Source organism: Oryctolagus cuniculus, chromosome 12, assembly GCF_051225735.1.
Source record: "Oryctolagus cuniculus isolate XC-2025 breed Fujian yellow rabbit chromosome 12, ASM5122573v1, whole genome shotgun sequence".
NCBI lineage: Eukaryota > Metazoa > Chordata > Mammalia > Lagomorpha > Leporidae > Oryctolagus > Oryctolagus cuniculus.
Window position 1 is genome coordinate 74,572,058 of NC_142878.1, and position 22,486 is coordinate 74,594,543.

A 22,486-nucleotide genomic window follows, 5' to 3' on the forward strand; every position below is an offset into this window, starting at 1 on the left:
AAAAAAAAATAAAAAAATTAAAAAAAAAAAAGAAAACAGCAAAGCATGACCCAGAGAGCACCCTATTTCAAAGATGCTATACTAACATGAGAAAAAAACCCACAAAGGATCAGGTATAAATAATGAGGAAAGTAGGAAAGGGAGAATGAAAATAGGGAAACAAAAGGTCTTTTTGCTCTACAAACAGCAAACTCCTCTTGGGAGGGGTAAATGCAGGGAATTTTTGTGAAAGCTTAAAGATTTATATAACCTACTAGTTCTACAGAAATTAAGACCAAAATATTTCATTGCAAATGGTATGTTGCTTAAAGTTTACATATAATAAAGGTAAGACCAATTATGTGAATAGAAACCTGTATCAATTCAGATGTGTGCAGTGACTACACAACACCCTATAATAAAATGACTTAGCAATGAAATCCAAACTGGATTTCAGCAATGTTTCAGACTTAGTATCATTTATTTGTGCCCTTGGTTGTTTTCCGTATTTTCACTGAATGTGAAATACACTAAGTCAATGAGAATGCAAAGGGTACCAGCAATTGTAATTTATTTCCTTTTAGATTATTGAAGCTTTTATTTTCAAAAGTGCATTTATAATTATTAAAAAAAAACATTAAAATTGGGGGAGAAGTCATCATTTCTAAAGTGTAATTTAAAAATCTATTTTATTTTTGAACAGGCATTAGGGCACAGTAAGTTTGAGCCATGGCTTGGCATACCTACATTATAATGGAGTGCCAGTTTGAATCCCAGCTAATCCATTTCCAATCCAACTTCCTGCTAACACACCTGGTGGCAACAGCTTATGGCTCAAGTACTTGGTCCCTGGATGGAGTTCCCAGCTCTTGGCTTTAGCCTGGCCCAGCGTCAGCGATTGGAGCCATGCTGGGGGTAAACTCAAACCTATCTGTCTCTTTCTTTCCCTCTGGCTTTCAAATAAATTTTTAAAAAATCTATTTTACTTTCCCATTTGTTGAAAAAATTGAGGACTCAAATATGCAAACATAGTTTATTTTCTCATTCAGAATTTTGTAGTTTATTTTTTTTTACAAAATAGCAGACAAAATTTGGTTCTTTGTATTAATACAGAATATGTAATACATATTGAAATATATATATATATATAGCACTTAGGTTATAAACACGCAGCAATTTCAGCATCACGTAAACAACCACCAAGTCTTTCACAAAACTAGGATTTCATCAGGAGATAAACCTTTTCTTAGCCTAAATATATATATATATATATATATAAATAGTCTCTGATGCTTTATGTCAACCAGTATTTACAAAAGCTCGTCTAGAAACTACCAACCACCCCTGCAAAAATGGTGAGCTTGAGGATGCAATGTTGCTGTCATGCCATAACAGAGACTTAAAACTGTGGAAAGCCAGGAGGAGCGAATCACTTCAGCGCAGCTGCAGAAGGTGCGTGAACTACGGGAATCCAGAGGAATGCTTCCGAATCTTCGCTGTTGGAGTCTTTGTGGTCCAAGCATCTCTTAACCCGGGTGACAGTGTTGCCCTTCACCACCTAACTGTGATAGAGGGAAGTTGCATAGGGACTTTCTTCATCTCTGAGGAAGAGAAACAGTGAAAGTCAGTGCTGAAACCTGTACCCAGAAAATTAAAAGATACACATATTACACAGCGTAAAAGCCAGCTTCGGGGGAGGTGCTGGGCTCAGTTCAGATGCCCACAGCCCACAGTGGAGTGCCTGGGACTGAGTCCCAGCTCCACTCCTGATTCCAGCTTCCTGCTAATGTACACCCTGGGAGGCAGCAGGTGATGCTCGACTAGTGGGTCCCTACAACCCTCACAGGAGACCTGGACTGAGTTCCAGACTCCTGGCTTCATCCAAGCCCAGCCCTGGCTGTTATGGGCATTTGAAAAGTAAACCAGTAGATGGGAGACATCTCTATGTCTGTCTTCTGTCTCTCTTTTTCAAATAAATTTTTTAAAATATAGACCCATCTGCCAAAGAAGGGAAGGAATATATCAACTCACAATGTTACTGTGTTTGCCTCAAAAGTTGTATAGAACAGATACCTATTGAGATGTACCTCAGTAATTTGGGATAAATAATATTGTATATATCTTGGTTTAGATTATAAATTTTGGGGCTGGCACTGTGGCGCAGTGGGCTGAGGCCCTGGCCTGAAGCACCGGCATCCCATATGGAAGCACGTTCTAGTCACGGCTGCTCCTCTTCCCATCCAGCTCTCTGCTGTAACCTGGGAAAGCAGTAGGAGATGGCCCAAGTCCTTGGGCCCCTGCATTCACTTGGGAGACCCGGAAGAAGCCCCTGACTCCTGGCTTCAGATAGGTGCAGCTCCGGCTGTTGCAGCCACCTGGGGAGTGAACCAGAGGATGGAAGACCTCTCTCTCTGTAACTCTGTCTTTCAAATAAATAAAATACATCTAAAAAATAGATTATAAATTCCTTATTTACTGATTTTATTTTTTGTTTGAAAAATAGAGACAGAATAGAAGTAAAATTGACACTTTAGGAAGCAATGACTTTGTCTCAACTGTTGAGGAACAATTTTTTTCATACTATTTGTTGGACTCTTTACTTAACACAGAGCTAGTTATATGTGTATAAAGTTAATTGAAAACAGATCTTAGAAATAAAAATGGGAATAGGAGAGGGAGGAGGAAGGAAGGAGGGCAAGCATGAGGGAAGAAACACCTTGTTTCAAACGCTGCAATTATGAAATGTATGAAGTCTGTATTCTTTAAATAAAAGGTTTCTGGGGTGGGAGGGAGGAAAAATAGAGACAGAGATCTTCCACCCACTGGCTCACTCCCCAAATGCCTGCAACAGCCAGGGCTGGACCAGGCCTAGTGAGGAACCCAAACTCCAACCAGGTCTCCCATATATACAGCAGAGACTCAAATACTGACAACATTATTTGCAATCCACATTAGAGCAGCAAGCTGGATCAGAAGCGGAAGAGCCATGGCTCAAACCAGGTCCTCCAGGACTGGCTGTGGGTGTCCCAAGCAGCAACTTAACCAATGAACCAAATGCCCACAACTAAATTATATTTTAATATATTAAATTTATACTTAATTATATTCATTTATATTTTCCATATTCTACCTCATTCTCAAATGATCTGAGATGCCTGTAACAAAGGAAATACATATACCAAGATGAATAAAATAGTAATAAAAAACAAGGACTATGGAAGAGAGAAAAGACAATATATTAACCACAAGAAATATTACGACAGTTGAACCTCGGCATCAATTTTAGTAGCAAATTTCCCAGTAGTCAGGGCAAAGAAAAAGGAAACAATGTAGGTTGTGTCTTCTTGAAATCATAAAGGAAGAAGGAAACCAGTTCAATAGGAGAAAGGTTTGCTCCAGGGCCATACTAAAAACCAAAGAAATAAGCTCAGGGCCGGTTGGGGCACAGCAGGTTAAGCTGCTGCTTATGACGCTGGCATCCCACAGGGCTGCCAGTCCAAGTGCCCACCGTTCCACTTCCGATCCAGCTCCTTGCTAATGTGTCTCAGAAAGTGTTAGAACATGGCCCAAGTGCTTGGGCCCCTGCACCCTCAGAAGAAGTGAATGGAAGCCGGCGCCGTGGCTCAATAGGCTAATCCTCCACCTTGCGGCGCCGGCACACCGGGTTCTAGTCCCGGTTGGGGCGCCGGATTCTGTCCCGGTTGCCCCTCTTCCAGGCCAGCTCTCTGCTATGGCCAGGGAGTGCAGTGGAGGATGGCCCAGGTGCTTGGGCCCTGCACCCCATGGGAGACCAGGAAAAGCACCTGGATCCTGGCTCCTGCCATCGGATCAGCGCGGTGCGCCGGCTGCAGCGGCGGCCATTGGAGGGTGATCCAACGGCAAAGGAAGACCTTTCTCTCTGTCTCTCTCTCTCACTGTCCACTCTGCCTGTCAAAAAAAAAATAATAAAAAAATAAAAAAATAAAAAAAAAAAAGAAGTGAATGGAAGATCTCTCTCCATCTCCCTCTCTATATATATAACTCTTTCAAATAAATAAAATGAATCTTTAAAAAAAAAAAGCTGAAATGCTTAAAAAAGAAAGACATTCAATGAGATCTTAACAAACGATGGAAAAATAATGGGCACTATCTTTGACAAATTGTATAAGGAACAGTATTTTTATTAAGTATTCTCTAGAGTGCTGCTTTCCTTGAAGATGTCAAGGAGATGCTCATATCTGGCTGCTATGCAGAATCAGTAGCTGGACCATGATGCTATTAAAGCAAACTTATTGTAAGAAATAAGAGATGGGGGACAGCGCTGTGGCGTAAGGGATAAAGCCGCCACCTGCAGTGCCGGCATCCCATATGGGCACCGGTTCTAGTCTAGGCTGCTCCTCTTCCAATCCAGCTCTCTGCTATGGCCTGGGAAAGCAGTAGAAGATGGCCCAAGTCCTTGGGCCCCTGCTCCTGAAGAAGCTCCTGGCTCCTGACTTCAGATCTGCCCAACTCTGGCTGTTGCAGCCATTTGGGGAATGAAGCAACAGATGGAAGACCTCTCTCTCTCTTTCTCTGCCTCTCTGTAACTCTGCCTTTCAAACAAATAAATAAATAAATCTTAAAAAAAAAAAAAAAAGAAAGAAGAGGGGCAACCGTTGCGGCACATGGCACAGTAAGTCGCTGCTCTAGGCTGGCACTGTGGTGCAGTGGGTTAAACCGCCACCTGAGTCACCAGCATCCCATATGAGCGCCGGCTGGAGTCTTGGCTGCTGCACTGCTGATCCAGCTCCCTGCTAATGCGCTTGGGAAAAGCAGCAAAGATGGCCCAAGTGCTTGGGCCCCTGCACTCCTGTGAGAGACCAGGATGGAGTTCCTGGTTCCTGGCTTCAGCCTTGCCTCATCCTTGACCATTGTGGCTACCTGTGGAGAGAAACAGCAGATGGAAGATCTCTTTTGCTCTGGCTCTCCCTCTCTCTGTAGCTCTGCTTTTCAAATCAATAAATAAATCTTAAAAAAAAAAAAAAAGATACTGCTCCGGATTCACATACCACATACGGAGTGCCTGGGGTTAAACCCTACTCCATTTCTGCTCGTGTGCACCCTGGGATGCAGCAGGTGATGGTTCAAGTACTTAGGTCCCTGCTGCCCACATGGGAGACCCAGACTGTGTTCCATGCTCCTGGCTTTAGCCTGGCCCAGCACCAGTGAACCAGAAGATGGAAACATGGAATCTCTCTCTGTCACTCTGCCTTTTTTTTTTTTTTAACTTATTTATTTGAGAACTAAAGCTACAGACAAGAGAGAGGGAGAGACAGAAAGGTCTTCCATCTGCTGATTCATTCCCCAAATGGCCGCAATGGCTGGAGCTGGGCCGACCCAAAGCCAGGAGCTTCTTCCAGGTCTCTCACTGCAGGTGCAGGGGCCAAGCACTTGGGCCATCTTCCACTGCTTTCCCAGTAGCAGAGAGCTGGATCGGAAGGGGAATAAGTGGGACATGAACTGGGCTGCCGGTGCTGCAGGCAGAGGCTCAGCCCACTATACCACAGCGCCACACTGCCTTTCAAATAAAGAGAATAAAAATAAAACTTTAAAAAAAAAAAAAAGAGAGAGACAAAAGCACTGCAACAGATAAAACCCTGTGCAGCTCGCAAAGTTACCTGCTTGGATTTCACATATTAACATGGCTTTCTAGAATGAACTATAACTTTTAAAGCAACAGAGAAGAAAAGAAAGACCTGGCCAAGTGACGACATCCTAAGAACAATTTTTTCAGCCTCTGGCACGTGTCCCAGGGTATCTTTACCTGCTCTCTCCTTTTAGTTTCTTGGCTGCCTGTGTTGATAACTTAATCTGCTGGTCGAGCCTCTGCAGGAAATCTCTGGCTGTCACCTCCTCAGGCTGCCCGGGCTGAACATCAGGTTCCTGGGGGCTGGGAGGAGGGAGGTCTTCCCCAGCCCTCACTGGCAGCTCCTCCTGAGCAAAACTGCTATCAACAGTTTCATTTTCTGGTGAATCGATGGAGTTCAGTCCATTAAATGCCAAAGGCTTCTCTGATATAATTGGGATGCTCAAAGTTTTCTTCAGAAATATACAATCATTGGTAAACAGATTATTGGCCCTTTTTATCTGCTCCATCTAAAAATGTAAAAAAGGAAACGCGAGTTACAGGTAACAGGTGCAAAGCAGGGTTTATCCCACGACACAGATCTACAGCCATTCCCGAGTAAGGTGTGCACAACACTTCCTCTGGATTCAAGGTTCTTCTCCGGGGTTTGGTCACCTCCCAGATTTCTGCAGTTATCTAAAGGATGTCAGGAAAAATCCTGCTTCCCACTAGACTTCCCCCACCCCAACTATATTATTGCCCCTACAAAACAGCCTTCAGTCTCTGAAGTTAAAAAAAAAAAAAAGTAGAATTTTTAGCACTTACTTATTAGACTCCATTTTTGTTTTAACATTTCTATTACCTGTTTTCCTTAAAAATAAAAAAAAAAACTTACTATTGTTGCTATTTTACCTGTAGGATGTTTCCTACGTGTCTAGAAGTCTAGAATTGTGAGTCTAACCCACGGGGCAGAGACAGACATAGAGCCGGAATCTGAAAGAATGGGATAGAAGGGGCAGCAGGCAATAGGAAGTGCTCCTCTGGAAGGCAGCATTCTGATTCTGATTCTTTGGATTTCAGATGAGCCTTGAAGGACGGGCACATGGGACAGGCGAGGAGAGGAGGGGAGGGGTCCTTTACACGCGATGTCTTTGCTACCCCATGAGTACTGGAAGATTCACTTTACAAATAAAAGAAACAATAGGTTTGAACACATTATATATATCAAGGACTCACACAACTGGTAGATGAAGAAGGCAGGATTTAGTGCAGGAACAGAGTGGGTGTACGTTCTCAGTTAACCTTCTAACAGTTCTGCCGTTTGGATACAGCCAGCTCCTTTTCACAGTGAGAAGATGGAGGAGGTTCAAGGGCACTGAGTAGCATGCCTGAGTCCACAGGCTGCTCAGTGCGGATGCGACCCAAACTCTGCTAGCTCTGAGCCTCCTGGGGAAAAGCCTACTCTTGCTTATTAGCACACTGCAGTAAAATGTGTCTAGAGACTTCCCTGCCCTACCAACCCCGGGGACTTGCCCCACGCCAGCCAGGCTACATGCACCGTGGCATCTCATTCCTGGCGCTTTTGCTTGTGAAGTGTCTACGTGAGACAGTTTGGTGCAATGACTTAAACACACACGCCCCCGGATCTCACAGACCTGGTTCAAATCCCAGCTCCATCAACACGAACCATAGGAGCAGGAGCTTGTTACTTATCTCATTGTCTTTTTTTTTTTTTTTTTTTTTTTTTTGACAGGCAGAGTGGACAGTGAGAGAGAGAGACAGAGAGAAAAGTCTTCCTTTACCGTTGGTTCACCCTCCAATGGCCACCGCAGCTGGTGCGCTGAGGCCTGCGCACCGCGCTGATCCGATGGCAGGAGCCAGGTGCTTATCCTGGTCTCCCATGGGGTGCAGGGCCCAAGTACTTTGGGCCATCCTCCACTGCATTCCCGGGCCACAGCAGAGAGCTGGCCTGGAAGAGGGGCAACCGGGACAGAATCTGGAGCCCTGACCGGGACTAGAACCCGGTGTGCCAGCGCTGCAAGGCGGAGGATTAGCCTAGTGAGCCACGGCGTCGGCCTAGATATAACATTTATAGACTGTATATCTGCATGTGTTTCCTGGGTACCTGTCTCAACTGTCTAGATTTCTTCCCATGAAAGGTAGATGATGCCTGTTTTAGACAATGAGATAGGCCCTGCACCCCATGGGAGACCAGGAGAAGCACCTGGCTCCTGCCTTCAGATCAGTGCAGTGCATTGGCCGCGGCGGCCATTGGAGGGTGAACCAACGGCAAAAGGAAGACCTTTCTCTCTGTCTCTCTCTCTCTCACTGTCCACTCTGCCTGTCAAAAAAAAAAAAAAAAATGTTACATCGACAGCAAATAGAGAGAAGAGAAGAGAGAGAACGGGGAAATGGCGAAAGAGAGATTGACTCGTAGAGTGCCTGGAAGCAGATGGCACTTAACTCCTCTCCATTTTGCAATGTGAAATTCAAAGCACACAAGAAGTGATTGATTGAAACAAGTGCCTCCAGCTCTATAAATGTTTCAACTGGAATTTCTGCCTGACTCTGATGTCTCTACAATGTCCAGATTAAAGTGCATGAGAAATGGAACCAAATTATGGGGAGCCTTTAATGCCAAATTGATTCTGGGTAAAGAAATTATATTTCTGCTTCAAACAGCCAACAAAAACAACAGTCAAATAAATGCATCCTGTTCCTCCTGTTTCCTTATTAGAAGCTGGATCCATGCAAACAGAACCTTTAAAGACTTTCTCTCTCTTTTTAAAGATACCACAGGGCTGGTGCTGTGGTGCAGTGGGTTAAGCTGCCACTTGGAACACCCACATCCCCATATTGGAAGGTCTACTTGGAGTCCCAGCTACTCCACTTCCTATTCAGCTCCCTGCTAATATGCCTGGGAGGAAGCAAATGATGGCTTAAGTACTTGAGTCTCTGCCACCCGTGGAGGAGACCCAGATGAAGTTCTTGGCTTCTGGCTTTGGCCTGGCCCAGTCCTGGCTATTGTGGGCTTCTGAGAAGTGATTCAGCAGCCTTTCAAATAAATAAATAAACCTTAAGAAATAACTAAAGGATACTGGGGCCAGAGTTGTGGCACAGCTGGTTGAGCTGCCACCTGCGATGCCAGCATCCCACATGAGCACTTGTCCAAGTCCCGCTGATCCACTTCTGATCCAGTTCCTTGCTATTGCACCTAGGAAAGCTGCAGAAGATGGCCCAAGTGCTTGGCCCCTGTACCCACGTGGGAAACCTAGAAAAAGCTCCTAGCTCTGGCTTTGGTCTGGCCTAACCCTGGTCATTGTGGCCATTTGGGGGATGAGCCAGCAGATGGAAGATCGATCTCTCCCTCTCTCTCTCTCTCTCTGTCTCTTTTTCTTTCTAATTCTGCCTTTCAAATAAATAAATAAATAATTTTTAAAAAAGGAAAAAGAAACACAGGGCAGGCACTGTGGCACAGCAAGTTAAGGGGGCACCTGCGACACTGGCATCTCATATGAGTGCTGGTTCAAACCCCGGCTGTTCTACCTCTGATCCGGCTCCCTGCTGATGCACCTGGGAAGACAGTCAAAGACGGCCCAAGTGCTTGGGCCCCTGCCCACACATGCCGGAGACCCAGATGGAACTGCAGGTTCCTGGCTTCAGTCTGGCCCAGCCCTGGTGATTGCAGCCATTTAGGGAATGGACGGAAAATCTTGCTCTATCTGTTTCCAATTCTTCCTTTCAAAAAAAAAGATACTGTATTAAGCTGCTGCTGCTGTCACAGAGAACTGGTTCAAGTCCTGGCTGCTCTGCTTCCAATCCAGCTTCCTGCTAACGCATCTCAGAAGGCAGCAGAACATGGCCCAAAACTTTTGGGCTCCTGCCATCCATGACAGAGGCCAAGATGGAATTTCTGGTCCTGGCTCCAGCTTGGCCCAGACCTGGTTTTTGAGGCCATTTGGAAAATGAGCCAGTGGATGGAAGATCTCTCTCTCTTTTTCTTTCTCTGTCACTCTGCATTTTAAATACTAATTTTTAAAAAGATACTGTATTAAAGAATAGAGATAGAAGGGGTGGTTCTTTGTGTTCTAGTTTCTAGTTTAAGGAGAGCAGGCAAGGGTGAGAGAGAGAGAGAGTGAGAGAGAGACCATACACATGGGCAGGTACATTTTAGGGACAAAATTAAAATACATAAATCCCAAGTATCTCTGGTCTAGTTTACGTTTAGGTGTGGGAGAGTTAAATAGCTTGAGTACACTGCCTATGGCAAGTTCAAGTTTGTTCTACTGACTTTAGGAGCTCACATTTTGCTGCCCTTAGTTGCTGTTACAGCACAGGAGTCCCATGGCCCTGAGCCCTGCCCTGGCTCCAGGGTGAGCACAGGACTCATTCCTGCCCTTTGAAGCATCACAGGGCCCCGGCTTGCGTGACAGAACTTGTCAGACATGCAAAGACAGGGAGGGGCAAAGTTCTCTACTCCTGCTGGAAGGAGATGTGTGGAGCCGCAGGCAGTCATCCTGCCACCTTGGGGAACCTGATAACCAAGCCACCAGAGGAGAGTATCTGGGTATCTGGGTCATAGCCTGAAGCCAAAATACCCTTGGACCTTTCGGTACTATGAGCCATTTTGGGTTTGGCTGGGGTTCCCCTTAGGCCAATTTAAGTTTGCTATCCCTTGTAACTGAAAGAGCCCTGGGAGATCTGATACAGTGCCCTTTGAAGTCCTTCCTGGAAGAGGTCTGAGGTTGCTAACAGTAACTGCTGCCTGGGCATAGTGTGGGGTCAGAACCTGAGAGCAGCACCAGGGTCTGAGTTGCTGAGCAGACCTGGGAACAGCCAGGGGACACAGAGTTCCTTCTGTAGCCTTCCCGTCTCCACAAAGATCTTGCAACACCACATGCTGAGGATGCATGCATGAATTAACACAAGTCAGAGGAACCCGCATAGAAGACAAACCCAGGGAAGTAACCACAAATGGGCAGTGAGTTATTTCCTGCAGGTTAGCCTCCTTTTAAACTCACACTCTCCTCCCTATGGCCTCCCTACTCTTCTTGAGCCTATTCTAAACCCTGGGAAGGGAACTTTTTAAAAACTGCATGATCTGGGGGTGGCATTGTGGGACAGTGGGTTAAGCCACCTCCTGCGACACCAGCATCCCATGAGTGCTGGTTTTAGTCCTGGCCGCTCCTCTTCTGATCTAGCTCCCTGCTAATGCACCTGGGAAGACAGCAGAAGATGTTCCAAGTGCTTGGGTCCCTGCTACCCACATGGGAGACCTGGATGGAATACATGGCTCCTGGCTCTGGCCTGGCCCAGCCCCAGCCTTTACAGCCATTTGGGGAGTGAACCTCGATGGAAGATCTCTCTCTGTCTCCCATTCTCTCTATAACTCTTTCAAATAAATTAATTAATTAAAAAAAAAAAAAACTGCATGAATCCAATACCCCTTGTCCTTAGAGTCCCAGCTGGAGTTCCCAGGGTGGAATCACTGTGCCTCTGGTGGCTGCGCTCCCCTGAGCCAGGCTCCCATCAGGCAGCCTCTCCTCCAAAGCTCCAGTGCTTGCCTGTCTTCCCCTGGCCCTGCAGGCCTAGGGCTGAGTCCTCCTGCTGTTGCTGGTCTCTGGGTGCGTCCCCCTGCCTTCTCCCTAGCCCTGCTCTCACGCTGTTGGTGTGCCTCCAGTAACCCCTCTTGGGTCATACGCTTGGAGCATGCTACCTGCATCCCACCCGGCCCCTGGCTGACCCATGTATCACGCAGAGCAAGACAGGCCACCAAGGCCAGGCTCGGGGTCAGTGATAGAGAGCATGAGCCAAGGTGAGAGAGTCAGAGGCTGGGTGTGGTGAGAGGCCACAGGCAGTGCAGGGCAGGGTTCCCCTGGCTCTGGGACACCCTGCCCAAAACTGATTGGCTACAGCCCTGCCACTGAGCTTCCTGAAGCCAAGGGCGGCATCTTCCCTGTCTCAGTATCATCAGCAAGCACTGAAGCTCCATGTTGACCTTTACAGTCTGGACTCCAAGATGACACGGAGGACCCCAGTGTCTAAAACACCGAGGGCAACCTGACCTCGTAAGCACCGAGGCGGAACTCAGACTCGAGTCCGAAGATGAGAACAGGTGAGTGTGCTTCGTCTGTGGCAGTCCCTGGAGCACAGGCCCTGGTCCACACTTTCAGGGTTCACAGGCTGGCCTCACCACCTCCTAACCACCCTCTGTGCCTGTTGTCTTATCCGTACGATAAACACAGTGACAGTTCCTTCCACATAATATGACTGCTACAAGCATTAAACAGAGATCAATTCATGTAAAGTATTTAGAATAATACATGGGATATGGCACCCTGGAAGCACTCAAAGATATTAGCAACCATTATAATTAAATTTGGTTAAAAGTGAGAAAGCAAGCCAGCGCTGCGGCTCACTAGGCTAATCCTCCGCCTTGCGGCGCTGGCACACCAGGTTCTAGTCCTGGTCGGGGCACCGGATTCTGTCCCGGTTGCCCCTCTTCCAGGCCAGCTCTCTGCTGTGGCCCAGGAGTGCAGTGGAGGATGGCCCAAGTCCTTGGGCCTTGCACCCCATGGGAGACCAGGATAAGCACCTGGCTCCTGCCATCAGATTAGCGCGGTGCGCAGGCCGCAGCACGCCGGCCGCGGCAGCCATTGGAGGGTGAACCAACAGCAAAGGAAGATCTTTCTCTCTGTCTCTCTCTCTCACTGTCCACTCTGCCTGTCAAAAATAAATAAATAAATAAATAACGTGAGAAAGCAATTGATAGACACAGATCGTAACATGTACTTAGCAAAAGAGAAGGAAGGAGGAGTAATAGTCTATTTAAAAATATTTTCTCCTCCAAAGTAAGAATATATAAAGAAAAATTCACATAAACAAGCCCAGATAAATAACACAATGTGTTGTCACTGCCCCCACAGTATAATAAAAGGGCTTTTTCCCTCAAAAGAAAAAAAGACTTATTAATCTGACAGGCAGAATCACAAGAGAGAGAGACAGAGACAGAGAAAGAGACAGAGACAGAGACAGAGAGACAGAGGTCTTCCATCTGCTTATTTACTCCCCAAATGGCTTCACCCAAATGGGGTGGGGCAGGTCAGAGCCAGGGGCCAGGAATTCCATCTGAGTCTCCCAGGAACTCAAGTGCTTGAGCCTTCAGGCACAGCTTCCTAGGCACATTAACAAGAATCTAGATTGAAAGCAGGGTAGCTGAGACTCTAATCAACATCTGACAGCATTTGCAGGTGCCCCAAGGGACCGCTTAAGCCACTGTTTCACAGTGCAGCCCCTAAACAAAAGGTTTGGAAAAGGTTTTTTAAAAACTAATTTAAGGGGCCAGTGCTATGGGCATAGTGGGTAAAGAATACCACCTCTGGCGCCAGCATCCCATGTGAGTGTTGGGCATCCCATATGGATGTGTCCTGGCTGCTCTACTTCAGATCCAGCTTCCTGCTAATGCTCCTGGGAAAGCAGTGGAGTACAGTCCAAGTCCCCGGGCCCCTAAACCCAAGCTGGAGACCAGGAAGAAGCTCCTGGCTCCTGGCTTCAGATCGGCCCAGCTTCGGCTGTTGAGGCCCCTGGGGAGTGAACCAGCAAATGGAAGATCTCTCTCTCTTTCTCTCTCTGCCTCTCTGTAACTCTGCCTTTCAAATAAATAAATAAATCTTAAACAAACAAAAAAAAGTAATATTTTAAAATATAATGAATTTGGACTGGGCGTTTGGCCTAGCGGTTAGAATCCCAGTTAAGGCACTCTTATTCCACATCAGAGTACCTGGGTTTGATTCCCAGCTCTGACTCCTGGCTCCAGCTTCCTGCTAATACATACCCTGGGAGGCAGCTGATGATGGCTCAAGTACATGGGTCCCTGACAGCCATGTGGGAGACCCAGATCAAGTTCCCAGCTCCTGGCCTAGGCCTGACCTAGTCCTTACTACAAACAGCATTTGGGTAGCCAACCAACAAATGAAAATGCTCTCTCAGCTGCTGGCTCTCCCCTCTACCCTGAGAAAGGAATGAAAAGGAAGGGGCCGGCGCTGTAGCGCAGTGGGTAAAGCCGCTACCTAAAGAGCCAGCATCCCATATGGGCGCTGGTTCAAGTTTTGGCTGCTCCATTTCCAATCCAGCTCTCTGCTATGGCCTGGGAAAGCAGTAGAAGATGGCCCAAGTCCTTGGGCCCCTGCACCCACGTGGGAGACCTGGAGGAAGCTCCTGGCTCCTGGCTTCAGATTGGTGCAGCTCCAGCTGTTGCGGCCAATTGGGGAGTGAACCAGTGGATGGGAGATCTCTCTCTCTCTCTCTCTGTCTCTGTCTCTCTCTCTCTGTGTAACTCCTTCAAGTAAATAAATAAATCTTTTTAAAAAAAATAGCTTATCTAAAATGACTCCCCTGTAAATTCTTCCTGTAAAGGTGAATTTACTATGGGGGGAATTTGAAAAACTTCCCCCAAAGGGCACCTCCACATCAGCTGATGGGTGTGGCCTCCAATAGGACACTGAGCCCTTATCATCGTGTACCTGCCTCACAGGGGACGTGAGGGTCAGCAGTTTCCTTGCTCTTCCTTCCTTAGGAGGAGGGGCCCTTCGGAAACCCTGCCAGGATGTGCAGCAACTGACGCTTACGCGGCACCGTGTGGCTTTCAGCAGACTTCTATATGCACGTAAAACTCTCACCTGAGTATTATTTTACAGAAAAGAAAACAGACTTGTACGATTCCCCCAAGACTCATCCCCACCTCTGTCTCTTGGTACCTCGTGGGTGTTGCTAGCAATCAGCCCTTCCACTGCCACCAGCTCATGAGAAGAAAGTATCTCTTCCTTCGCCACACTGTCTCAGAATACTACCTGAGAGTCCATTTACAAGAATAGTTCAAAAAAGTCAAATCTGGGCGGCGCTGTGGTGTGGTGGGTAAAGCCACTATCTGTGACACCAGCATGCCATATGGGCGCTGGTTCGAGTTCTAGCCACTCTACTTCTGATCCAGCTCCTTGCTAATGGGCAGGGAAGAGCAGCAGAAGATGGCCAAAGTGCTGGGCTCCTGCACCCACGTGGGAGACCCAGAGGAAGCTCCTGGCTCCTGTCTTCCAATTGGCCCAGCACTGACTGTTGGAACTGTTTGGGAAGTGAACCAGCAGACAGAAGATGCCTCTCTCTCTCCATCTCCCTCTGTAATCTGCCTTTCAAATAAACAAATAAATCTTTTTTAAAAAAAGAAGTGATGTGTGTTGTAAGAACATAATAGGAAAACTGAATCAGTTTCAGTTGGTTTTTCCTTTGTATCTTCAGATTATTTTTTTAAAGATTTATTTATTTATTTGAGAGGCAGAGTTATAGACAGAAAGAGAGAGAGACAGAGAGAAAGATCTTCCATCCACTGATTCACTCCCCAAATAGTTGTAAAGGCTGGAGCTGGGCAGATCTGAAGACAGGAGCCAGGAGCTTCTTCCAGGTCTCTCACGTGGGTGCAGAGTTCCAAGCACTCAGGCCATCATCCACTGCTTTCCCAGGTACATTAGCAGAGAGCTGGATAGGAAGCAGAGTAGCCAGGACTCAAATTGGTGCCCATATAGGATGTCAACACTAAAGGCCAAGGCTTAACCTTCTATGCCACAGTGCCAGTTTTTCTTCAGAGTATTAGAATCACAAACTGGGGCGCCTCTGGCACCGGCATCCTAAATGGGCACTGGTTTGTGTCCTGGCTGGTCCTCTTCTGATCCAGCTCTCTGCTATGATCTGGGAAGGCAGCAGATGATGGCCCTTTATGGTCACATGGGGAGTGAGCCAGCAGATGGAAGACCTTTCTCTCTGTCTCTCCCCCCTCTCTGTCTATAACTCTACCTCATAAATAAATAAATAAATAAAATCTTTAAGCACACACACACATAAAAATTGGGATGGACATCTGGCCTCATTTTAAGATACCTGCATCCCACAGCATAGTGCCAAGATTTGATTTCCGACTCCAGTTTCCTGCTAATCCTGGTTGGCAGCAGACGACGGCTTAAGTGACTGGGGTCCTACCACCCATGTGGGAGACCTGGATTTCAATCTCAGTTCCTGGCTTTGCCCCAGGCCGATCCTGGCCATGGTGGGCATGTGCAGAGTGCATAAGAGGATGGGAGAGTTGTGTGTGTGTCTCCCTCTCTCGGCCTCTTGAATTTTGATTTTGATCAGTCAACAAACTCCACCAGCAGGAGGGGCTAAAGTCATCAACAGATTTCTGTGCACCTAGGTTCTAACTCACAATGTCCCTAAGAGGACAATCACCTGACCCCTTCGCAGCAAGGTAAGGCCTGGAAGGGAAATGTTAGCAACAGCTTGGCTTAGCTGCTAATTGGAAGGGAAAGAGGAGACCCCAGGAAGTCACTGAGGTTTGCAGGAAGCCAGACGGCCTCTACAGAGGGGGCCAGGACAGGCAGGTTGCAGGCAGGGAGCAAAGAGTTTATGCAAATAGCAACTCCAGCTGCCCGTCTCCTCCCTACTTTCAGTTTCTATACTGTTCTCCAGAGGTTCTTCCAGGGTTGCCAAACAATCCAAACAAAAAGTTCAAGTGGCAGCCTGGAGCCAGGTCAGTTTCCTCCAGAGCTTTGACTCAATTGGGAGGAGGAGCCAGGACATGGAAAAAGCAACAGCTAAATCTAGAATACAGGGTTAGGGAAGGGGCCTGCTTGTCTCACAGGGCATAAACACAGCCAGGGAAATTCCAGCCCAGGCAAGTTTACATCTTAGGTCTGAACCATATTTGTTTAATAATTTCTCAACCCAGCCCAACAGTTTCAGTTTCCCAGACCCACTTCCTCAAACGCCTTGTACTCTGGTGGAAATGCCCAAACCTGAACTGCTCCAGCAAGGGCAGCAAGCTTTGACTGGAGAGCAGGCCTCAAGGCCATTCTCAAAGGTCAAACCTTCCATAGGCTGCACCTCCTCACTTGGCCCTTCCCCGGGCCCTGTCTGCCAGAACCTATTCCAGGGCCTATGGTTTTAGGCCAGTCATGCTTCCTTGTGGATTAGGCCCACACGTAGGCGGAAGACCCACCATGTGCCAGGCACCAGGCAAGGCATGGAAGATGCAAAGATGAATCAGACAAGTTCCCTGGCCTCTCAAGGAACTACAGGCTAAATGCTCACCATGAATAAAAACAGAACATGTATTCTGATGTGGCCCCAGCATCTAGTGCACGGTCTCAAACAAATCAAGTTTAATCAAAATAGGTAAAGAAACAATGAATATCAGTTAATACTACTAATGACTACAAAGGAATGGTGGGAAAGGTCATAAAGATTTTTTTAAAAGATTTTATTTATTTATTTGACAGGTAGAGTTACAGACAGTGAGAGAGACAGAGAGAAAGGTCTTCCATCCACTGGTTCACTCCCCAAATGGCTGCAGCGGCCGGAGCTGCGCCAATCCGAAGCCAGGAGCCAGGAATTTCTTCTGGGTCTCCCACACGGTGCAGGGGCCCAAGCACTTGAGCCATCTTCTACTGCTATCCCAGGCCATAGCAAAGAGCTGGACTGGAAGAGGAGCAACCGGGACTAGAACCAGCGCCCATATGGGATGCCGGTGCCGCAGGTGGAGGAGTGCGCCACAGTGCCAGCCCCCATAAAGATATTTTCTAAGTCACTGGCAGAAGTGAGGTCTATGTGGTGTCAGCCTGGCCAGGTTCCTGAACCTCCACATTCTTCTTTCCTCTAAAGGAACTCCTAGACCCCCCAGACCCACCTCAAGGGCAGAGAGACTCAACACTAAACAGGAAACAAAACAGAAGGTGTACAGCCTCTCTGCAGACCGCACAGAACCCAGCCCCTTCTCACTACCTCCCTGTCTCCTCCATTGGTCCAAGAGATGCTCCTTTCTCACCCACATCACTGCAAAAGTCTCAGCTCTGCTTTCCCTGCCTTGGTGCTGGCTCACCTGCAGCCTCTTAAAGCAACAGCCAGAGCGATCTTTTGTTTTATATTTTGTTTTCATTGAGAGGGAGACAAAAAGAGAGAGACAGAGAGAGAGAGAGAGAGAGAGAGAGAGAGAGAGAGAGAGAAAGGGCTTCCCCATCTACTGATTCACTCCCCAAATGCCCACAATGACTAGGATGAGGCCAGGGTCAGATCCGGGAGCCAGGTACTCAATCCAGGTCTCCCAGTCGCATAGTAGGAATCCAGTCACTTAAGCCCATTGTTGCCTCCCAGGGTCTGCATGAGCAGGAAGCTGGAGCCAGGGGCCATAGCTGGGAATCGAACCCAGGCACTCCTATGTGGGACACACAGGTGTTGTAATCACTCAGGCAAACACCCATCCCTGGAGTGACCCTTTTTAATCCATGAGTCAGATCATGTCACTCTTTTACTCAAACTCCTCCAATGTGTTCCATGTTGGAGAAAAAGCCAAAGTTCATCCAACGATCTTCAAGGTCCTAAGTGATCTGGTCCAACTATAACCCACCACATGCTGAACACCAGCTACACACCTCCAGGAATGTCTTGGTTATGCTTGCTCACAGGGCCTCTGCACCACCGACCGCTCCTTCTACCTGGAACATTCTTCCCAAGACTCCCCACAGCTCCCTCCCTTACCTCCTTCTCAGGGAAGCCTTGCCTGGCTGCCCCACTTCTAATCATAGCCAACCCTACTAGTCCTCCCTCGGGGCCTTCCTGGCTTAATTTCTTTTTTTCATTTCCCTTATCAATATCCCATGTTTGTTTACTTGCCCTCTCCAGAGACTAAAATGCAGTTCCCCAAGGGCATAGATTTTTTTTTTTTTTTTTTACTCACTAATATATCACCAGGAAGGCCGAGCTAGAAAAAGGGAAAACTGCATGGCTGACAGACACAGCTGGGGCAGAGTGCTGAGGGTGCAGGCAGGCTGCAACGTGACACGGGTGCCCAGGAAAGACCTCACAGAGGAGACCGTCTGTAAGGCGGTGACGCACTTACACAGCCAGATCAGCTCTCTATCACTTAACCAGGGCCCCATGCAAAGTGAAAATGAGGGGCCCTATTCACAAATGCTTGAACATGGCAAAGCATGACAGCAGAGCATTAAGCCAGGCGTGAGGCCTTTGGGAGCAGGGGGCTTGTGTGACCAGACAGGTCACCCACACAAGCATGCCCGTGTGCACCCAGCCACCCACCCACACACACACCCAGGAAGCAAGCCCTGCATGCAACCATTCGGGAAAGAGTGTTCCAAGTAAGACCCAACAACAAGTACAAGGACCCCCCCCCCGCCCCCCAGAGGAACATGGCTTTGGCAGCAAGCAAAGCGGCCATGCTTGCTAAAAAGCGAGATTTCTGGATTCCTTTTCTGGGTATTGCGTTCCCCTGGGCCCAAGGACAGCGGGGATCCTTCATCACCTTGAGTCTGCCCCGAGTCATCCCTCTCCTGTCGAGGCAAGTTTGAGGAGCACGGATCAGTCCCCTATCCCGAGATGCACCCTGCTGCCAGCCCCTGAGCACTACTTCAGATAATCGGCTCCCAACCTAGTGCCCTGGGAACCCAGGACTGGCACTCGGGTCTCTATCTCACCCCTTGTCAGAGGTTCTGGGAACCTCCTGGTGCCTACAGTACTACCGGCTTTTCCCAGGCTCCTCGCCAAGGGACAGAAGTCCTGCCTGGACTCAGCTGGGTGGCTGAGGAGCTGCCGGCAGCGGAAGGTGCCCTGGGAGTCCCTCCTCTCCAGGCAGACAGCAGAGCTGTTCTCTACTCATGCCAGGTCAACTGCTTGCCTGGACTGACTGAATTTCCAGGTGCACCGCCTTGGGTCTCTAACCCCCAACATCTCATCACGGACTCTATTTAAATATGTCATAGGTGAGCTTGGCTGTGAATATGACAACTTAACTCATTCAACTCATTTCTATTCAGTCATGAAAACACTTTCTGTCTTTTTACTTCCGCCTAAAATCTCATTTATAGTGAGTAAAACAAATTCATACCTACAGATTTTAGCTAAAGCAGCAATATCACTTCACTGTTAGAGTAAGTACTATCTCTTTCACTGGTCCAATATAACCAGTGAAGAAGGGTCTAAGAGTTTTGTCAAAGCAATGATACATACTCCATACACCAATGGTTCCTGGCCAGGGGTGAGTTTGCCTCCAAAGCAATACTGGCAATGTGTGGAAGTGGCCAGGGGAGAGCTACTGGCATCCAGCAGGTAGAGGCCAGAGATGCTGCTAAATACGCTAAATACGTGGGCGGCCTCCCACAGCAAGGAATGCTCCTCTCCATAACCTCAACAGTGCCAAGGCAGAGAAGCCCTGCAGTGGATCATTGTGATTACAAACTAGAGTTTCCGATTCACTCTACTCGAGACAAACATCTTTAAAGCTCAAGTCTTTCCTTAAAAAGTACTGAAGGGTCTGGCGCTGTGGCAAAGGGGGTAAAGCCATCACCTGCAGTGCCAGCAACTCATACAGGCACCAGTTTGAGTCCCAGCTGCTCCACTTCCGATCCAGCTCTCTGCTACGGCCTGAGAAAGCAGTAGAAGATGGCCCAAGTCCTTGGGCCCCTGCACCCAGGTGGGAGAAACGGGAAGAAGCTCCTGGCTCCTGGTTTCAGATAGGCACAGCTCCAGCCCTTGTGGCCATTTGGGGAGTGAACCAGTGGATGGAAGACCTCTCTCTCTCTCTCTCTCTCCCTCTCCCTCTCCCTCTCTGTAACTCTGCCTTTCAAATAAATAAATAAATCTTTAAAAAAAAAAAAAAAACTACTAAAAACTCTGACTTACACTTTCATGGAAAAAGGTGACAAGGTCAGGAGAAACAGGCTCTATCAGACAACACAGCAGGTACTGATGAAAGGTGAGACCTGCTTAACAGCTGGAAACTACACAAGTGAAACCTCAGAGGACTAAGTGGCCAGAGACTGCTGTGACAAGATGCCATGGGAAATAACACTCCCTGGATACCACAGACCCCTCACCTAGCAGGTCAGATGCACCAGAAGACCCCCCTTCCTCACTAACGAGGAGACTGTCACACCTATCTCTAGGCTACCTGTGAAAGTCAAACCAAGTACCATCGAGAGGGAACGGGACAATCGCAGTGCCTGGCACGCAGCCCGCATTCAGCAGAGGGCAGCTAGGGGTAGTTCCCAGTCGACTCTGCTCTGGCTGTAACCCTAAGCCAGACCCCACTAACACAGAGAGGACCCGAGTTCTAAGTTCATTCAAAGGTTTCCCAAGAGGGAGGAACGGGGTGCTCCCTGGCTGGATCAAGTCAGCACCTGGCAGCGCTGCAAAGGCCCCGTCTCAACGTGCTCGCCGGGTAGAAGGTAAACACAGGCCCACTTCATATGCAAAAAGATGGCTCTCCCTTCGGTGGCGAAGGGCCAGCCAGAGTTTCGCTTTAAGGGAAAGACACAGACAAGATCATCTTTCTTCCCACTGCAGTCCAAGATGCTTCGGGAAAGAACACTGAAAACTGACACGGCGCTCCAACGTCAAACGGCCATCACATAGCTCAGAGTTAATTATAAGTAATTTTAACGAAACACTTTGTTCCCTCCGGTTTCCATGCCCTTCCCAGAGGTGAAACGCAATACCCCCAAGACGCAGACGCCTATAAATTAGTAATAAGCACAGCTCTCCAGCTCACCTAGAACACAGTTCTTGGCTGCTGCTTAGCGACAGGTGTCACATTCACGGTGACCAGTGAGCCCTGGGGTGCAATTTCACTTCTAAATAAAGACGTCGAATCGATGGAACCATAACCATCGAGTGGGGACAGTGGTACCCTTCCTGACTCTTGACTTAACAAAAAGAATCAAATTCGCCTCCGCTTGGCTTTGAGTAAACGGCAGATCAGGGATGCCTCGTCCTCTCTGGCCTCTCTCCCGCCACAGAGGCGGTCTGAGCTGGGGCAGGGCCCCGGGAACTCGATGCAGCTACCTGGGGAAGGGAGCCCGGGCGGCCCGCCCCTCTGGCTGCGGCACCCGCGCGCCGAGCCAGCGCTGGGGCCCGAGCCGCCGCCCCCGCGCCCTGCTCACCGTGACTCCGTACTTGAGCGCGATGCCCTGCAGCGTGTCGCCGGCGCGGACCCGGTGCTCCACGCGGCGCTCGAGGACGCCGGCGCCCAGCGGCGCCCGCACGCTGGCCGTGCTGCCGTACGAGCGGGTCTTGGTGCGGGCCAGGCTCAGCGACAGCTCGGCCTCCTCCGACTCGGAGCCCGAGCGCGAGCGCGGCGGCGGCGAGGGGGCCGAGGCCCGCGGCGCGCGGGGGCCGCCTTCCCGCAGGGACGGCGCGGGCGTGAGATCCGCCATGGATCCTGCCGGGGCCGCCAGGTCGCCGAGCCTCGCCTAGGGGGCGGCGCCTCGTCCGCCGCCGCCGCCTCTTCCTCCTCACAGGGGCTGCGGCTGGCCGTGCCGCGGGGGCGGCGGGCGGGAGGCCGAGGCGGGGAGCTGCGGGCCGGGCATGGCGGGCGCCTCCTTTCTCCTCCTCCTCCTCCTCCACGTCCTGCTGTTCCCGGCGCCCGCGGCACACGCGGCTCACGCGCACCTGCAAGAGGGAAGAGCGAGTCGAGCTCCCGCAGCCGCGCGGCTGCACGCTGAGGCTCCACCCTGCCCGCCCGGCCGAGGAAGGCCCTGCGCCGCCGCGAGGGTGCGGGGCTGGGCGAGGCCGCCCCGTAAGCGTCCTAGGCCCCCCGGTGGACTCCCGCGCCGAGCCCGTAGAGCCGGGCTACAGCACAAAGTCTGAGCTCTGCGCGGCCTCCTTTATCGATTTCCCAGCAGGGGCCGGCTTGTTCGGACCTGCAACCTCCGCCAGCGCCAAGGCTATTTCCCTGCCCCCTCGCGGTTACCCCAGTGACCTCGAAGTCCACGGCACAGAGAACATCTAGATCCACACACACACACACCCTTCCCCAGGTTCATCCCAACAGCCTCTGGTCCCTTCAACGTTGCACCGGGAGCAATTGGCTTG

At 49.1% G+C, this 22,486-nt stretch overlaps 1 protein-coding gene and 1 long non-coding RNA gene across 5 annotated transcripts; both read right to left on the reverse strand.

The window, feature by feature from the left end:
* Positions 1-998: 998 nt before the first annotated feature.
* Positions 999-22,238, reverse strand: LYSMD2 (LysM domain containing 2). Of its 4 annotated transcripts, none has more exons than XM_008269000.5 (3): positions 21,569-22,238; positions 5,762-6,093; positions 999-1,580 (listed from the first exon to the last, which is right to left on the reverse strand). In XM_008269000.5, exons 2-3 carry the CDS (start codon positions 6,091-6,093, stop codon positions 1,538-1,540), a joined length of 375 nt encoding a protein of 124 aa, XP_008267222.1. In that variant the 5' UTR covers positions 21,569-22,238; the 3' UTR covers positions 999-1,537. The 4 variants fall into 4 exon arrangements, with proteins under 4 accessions (XP_008267222.1, XP_002717821.3, XP_069909469.1 ...); XM_002717775.6 differs by having other exon boundaries at positions 21,556-22,238; XM_070053368.2 differs by lacking the exon at positions 21,569-22,238 and adding an exon at positions 21,165-21,430.
* Positions 16,851-19,160, reverse strand: LOC149123102 (uncharacterized). Its single transcript, XR_016218141.1, has 2 exons — positions 18,921-19,160; positions 16,851-17,083 (listed from the first exon to the last, which is right to left on the reverse strand). It is a non-coding gene; the product is annotated as an uncharacterized LOC149123102 (long non-coding RNA).
* Positions 22,239-22,486: the final 248 nt, after the last annotated feature.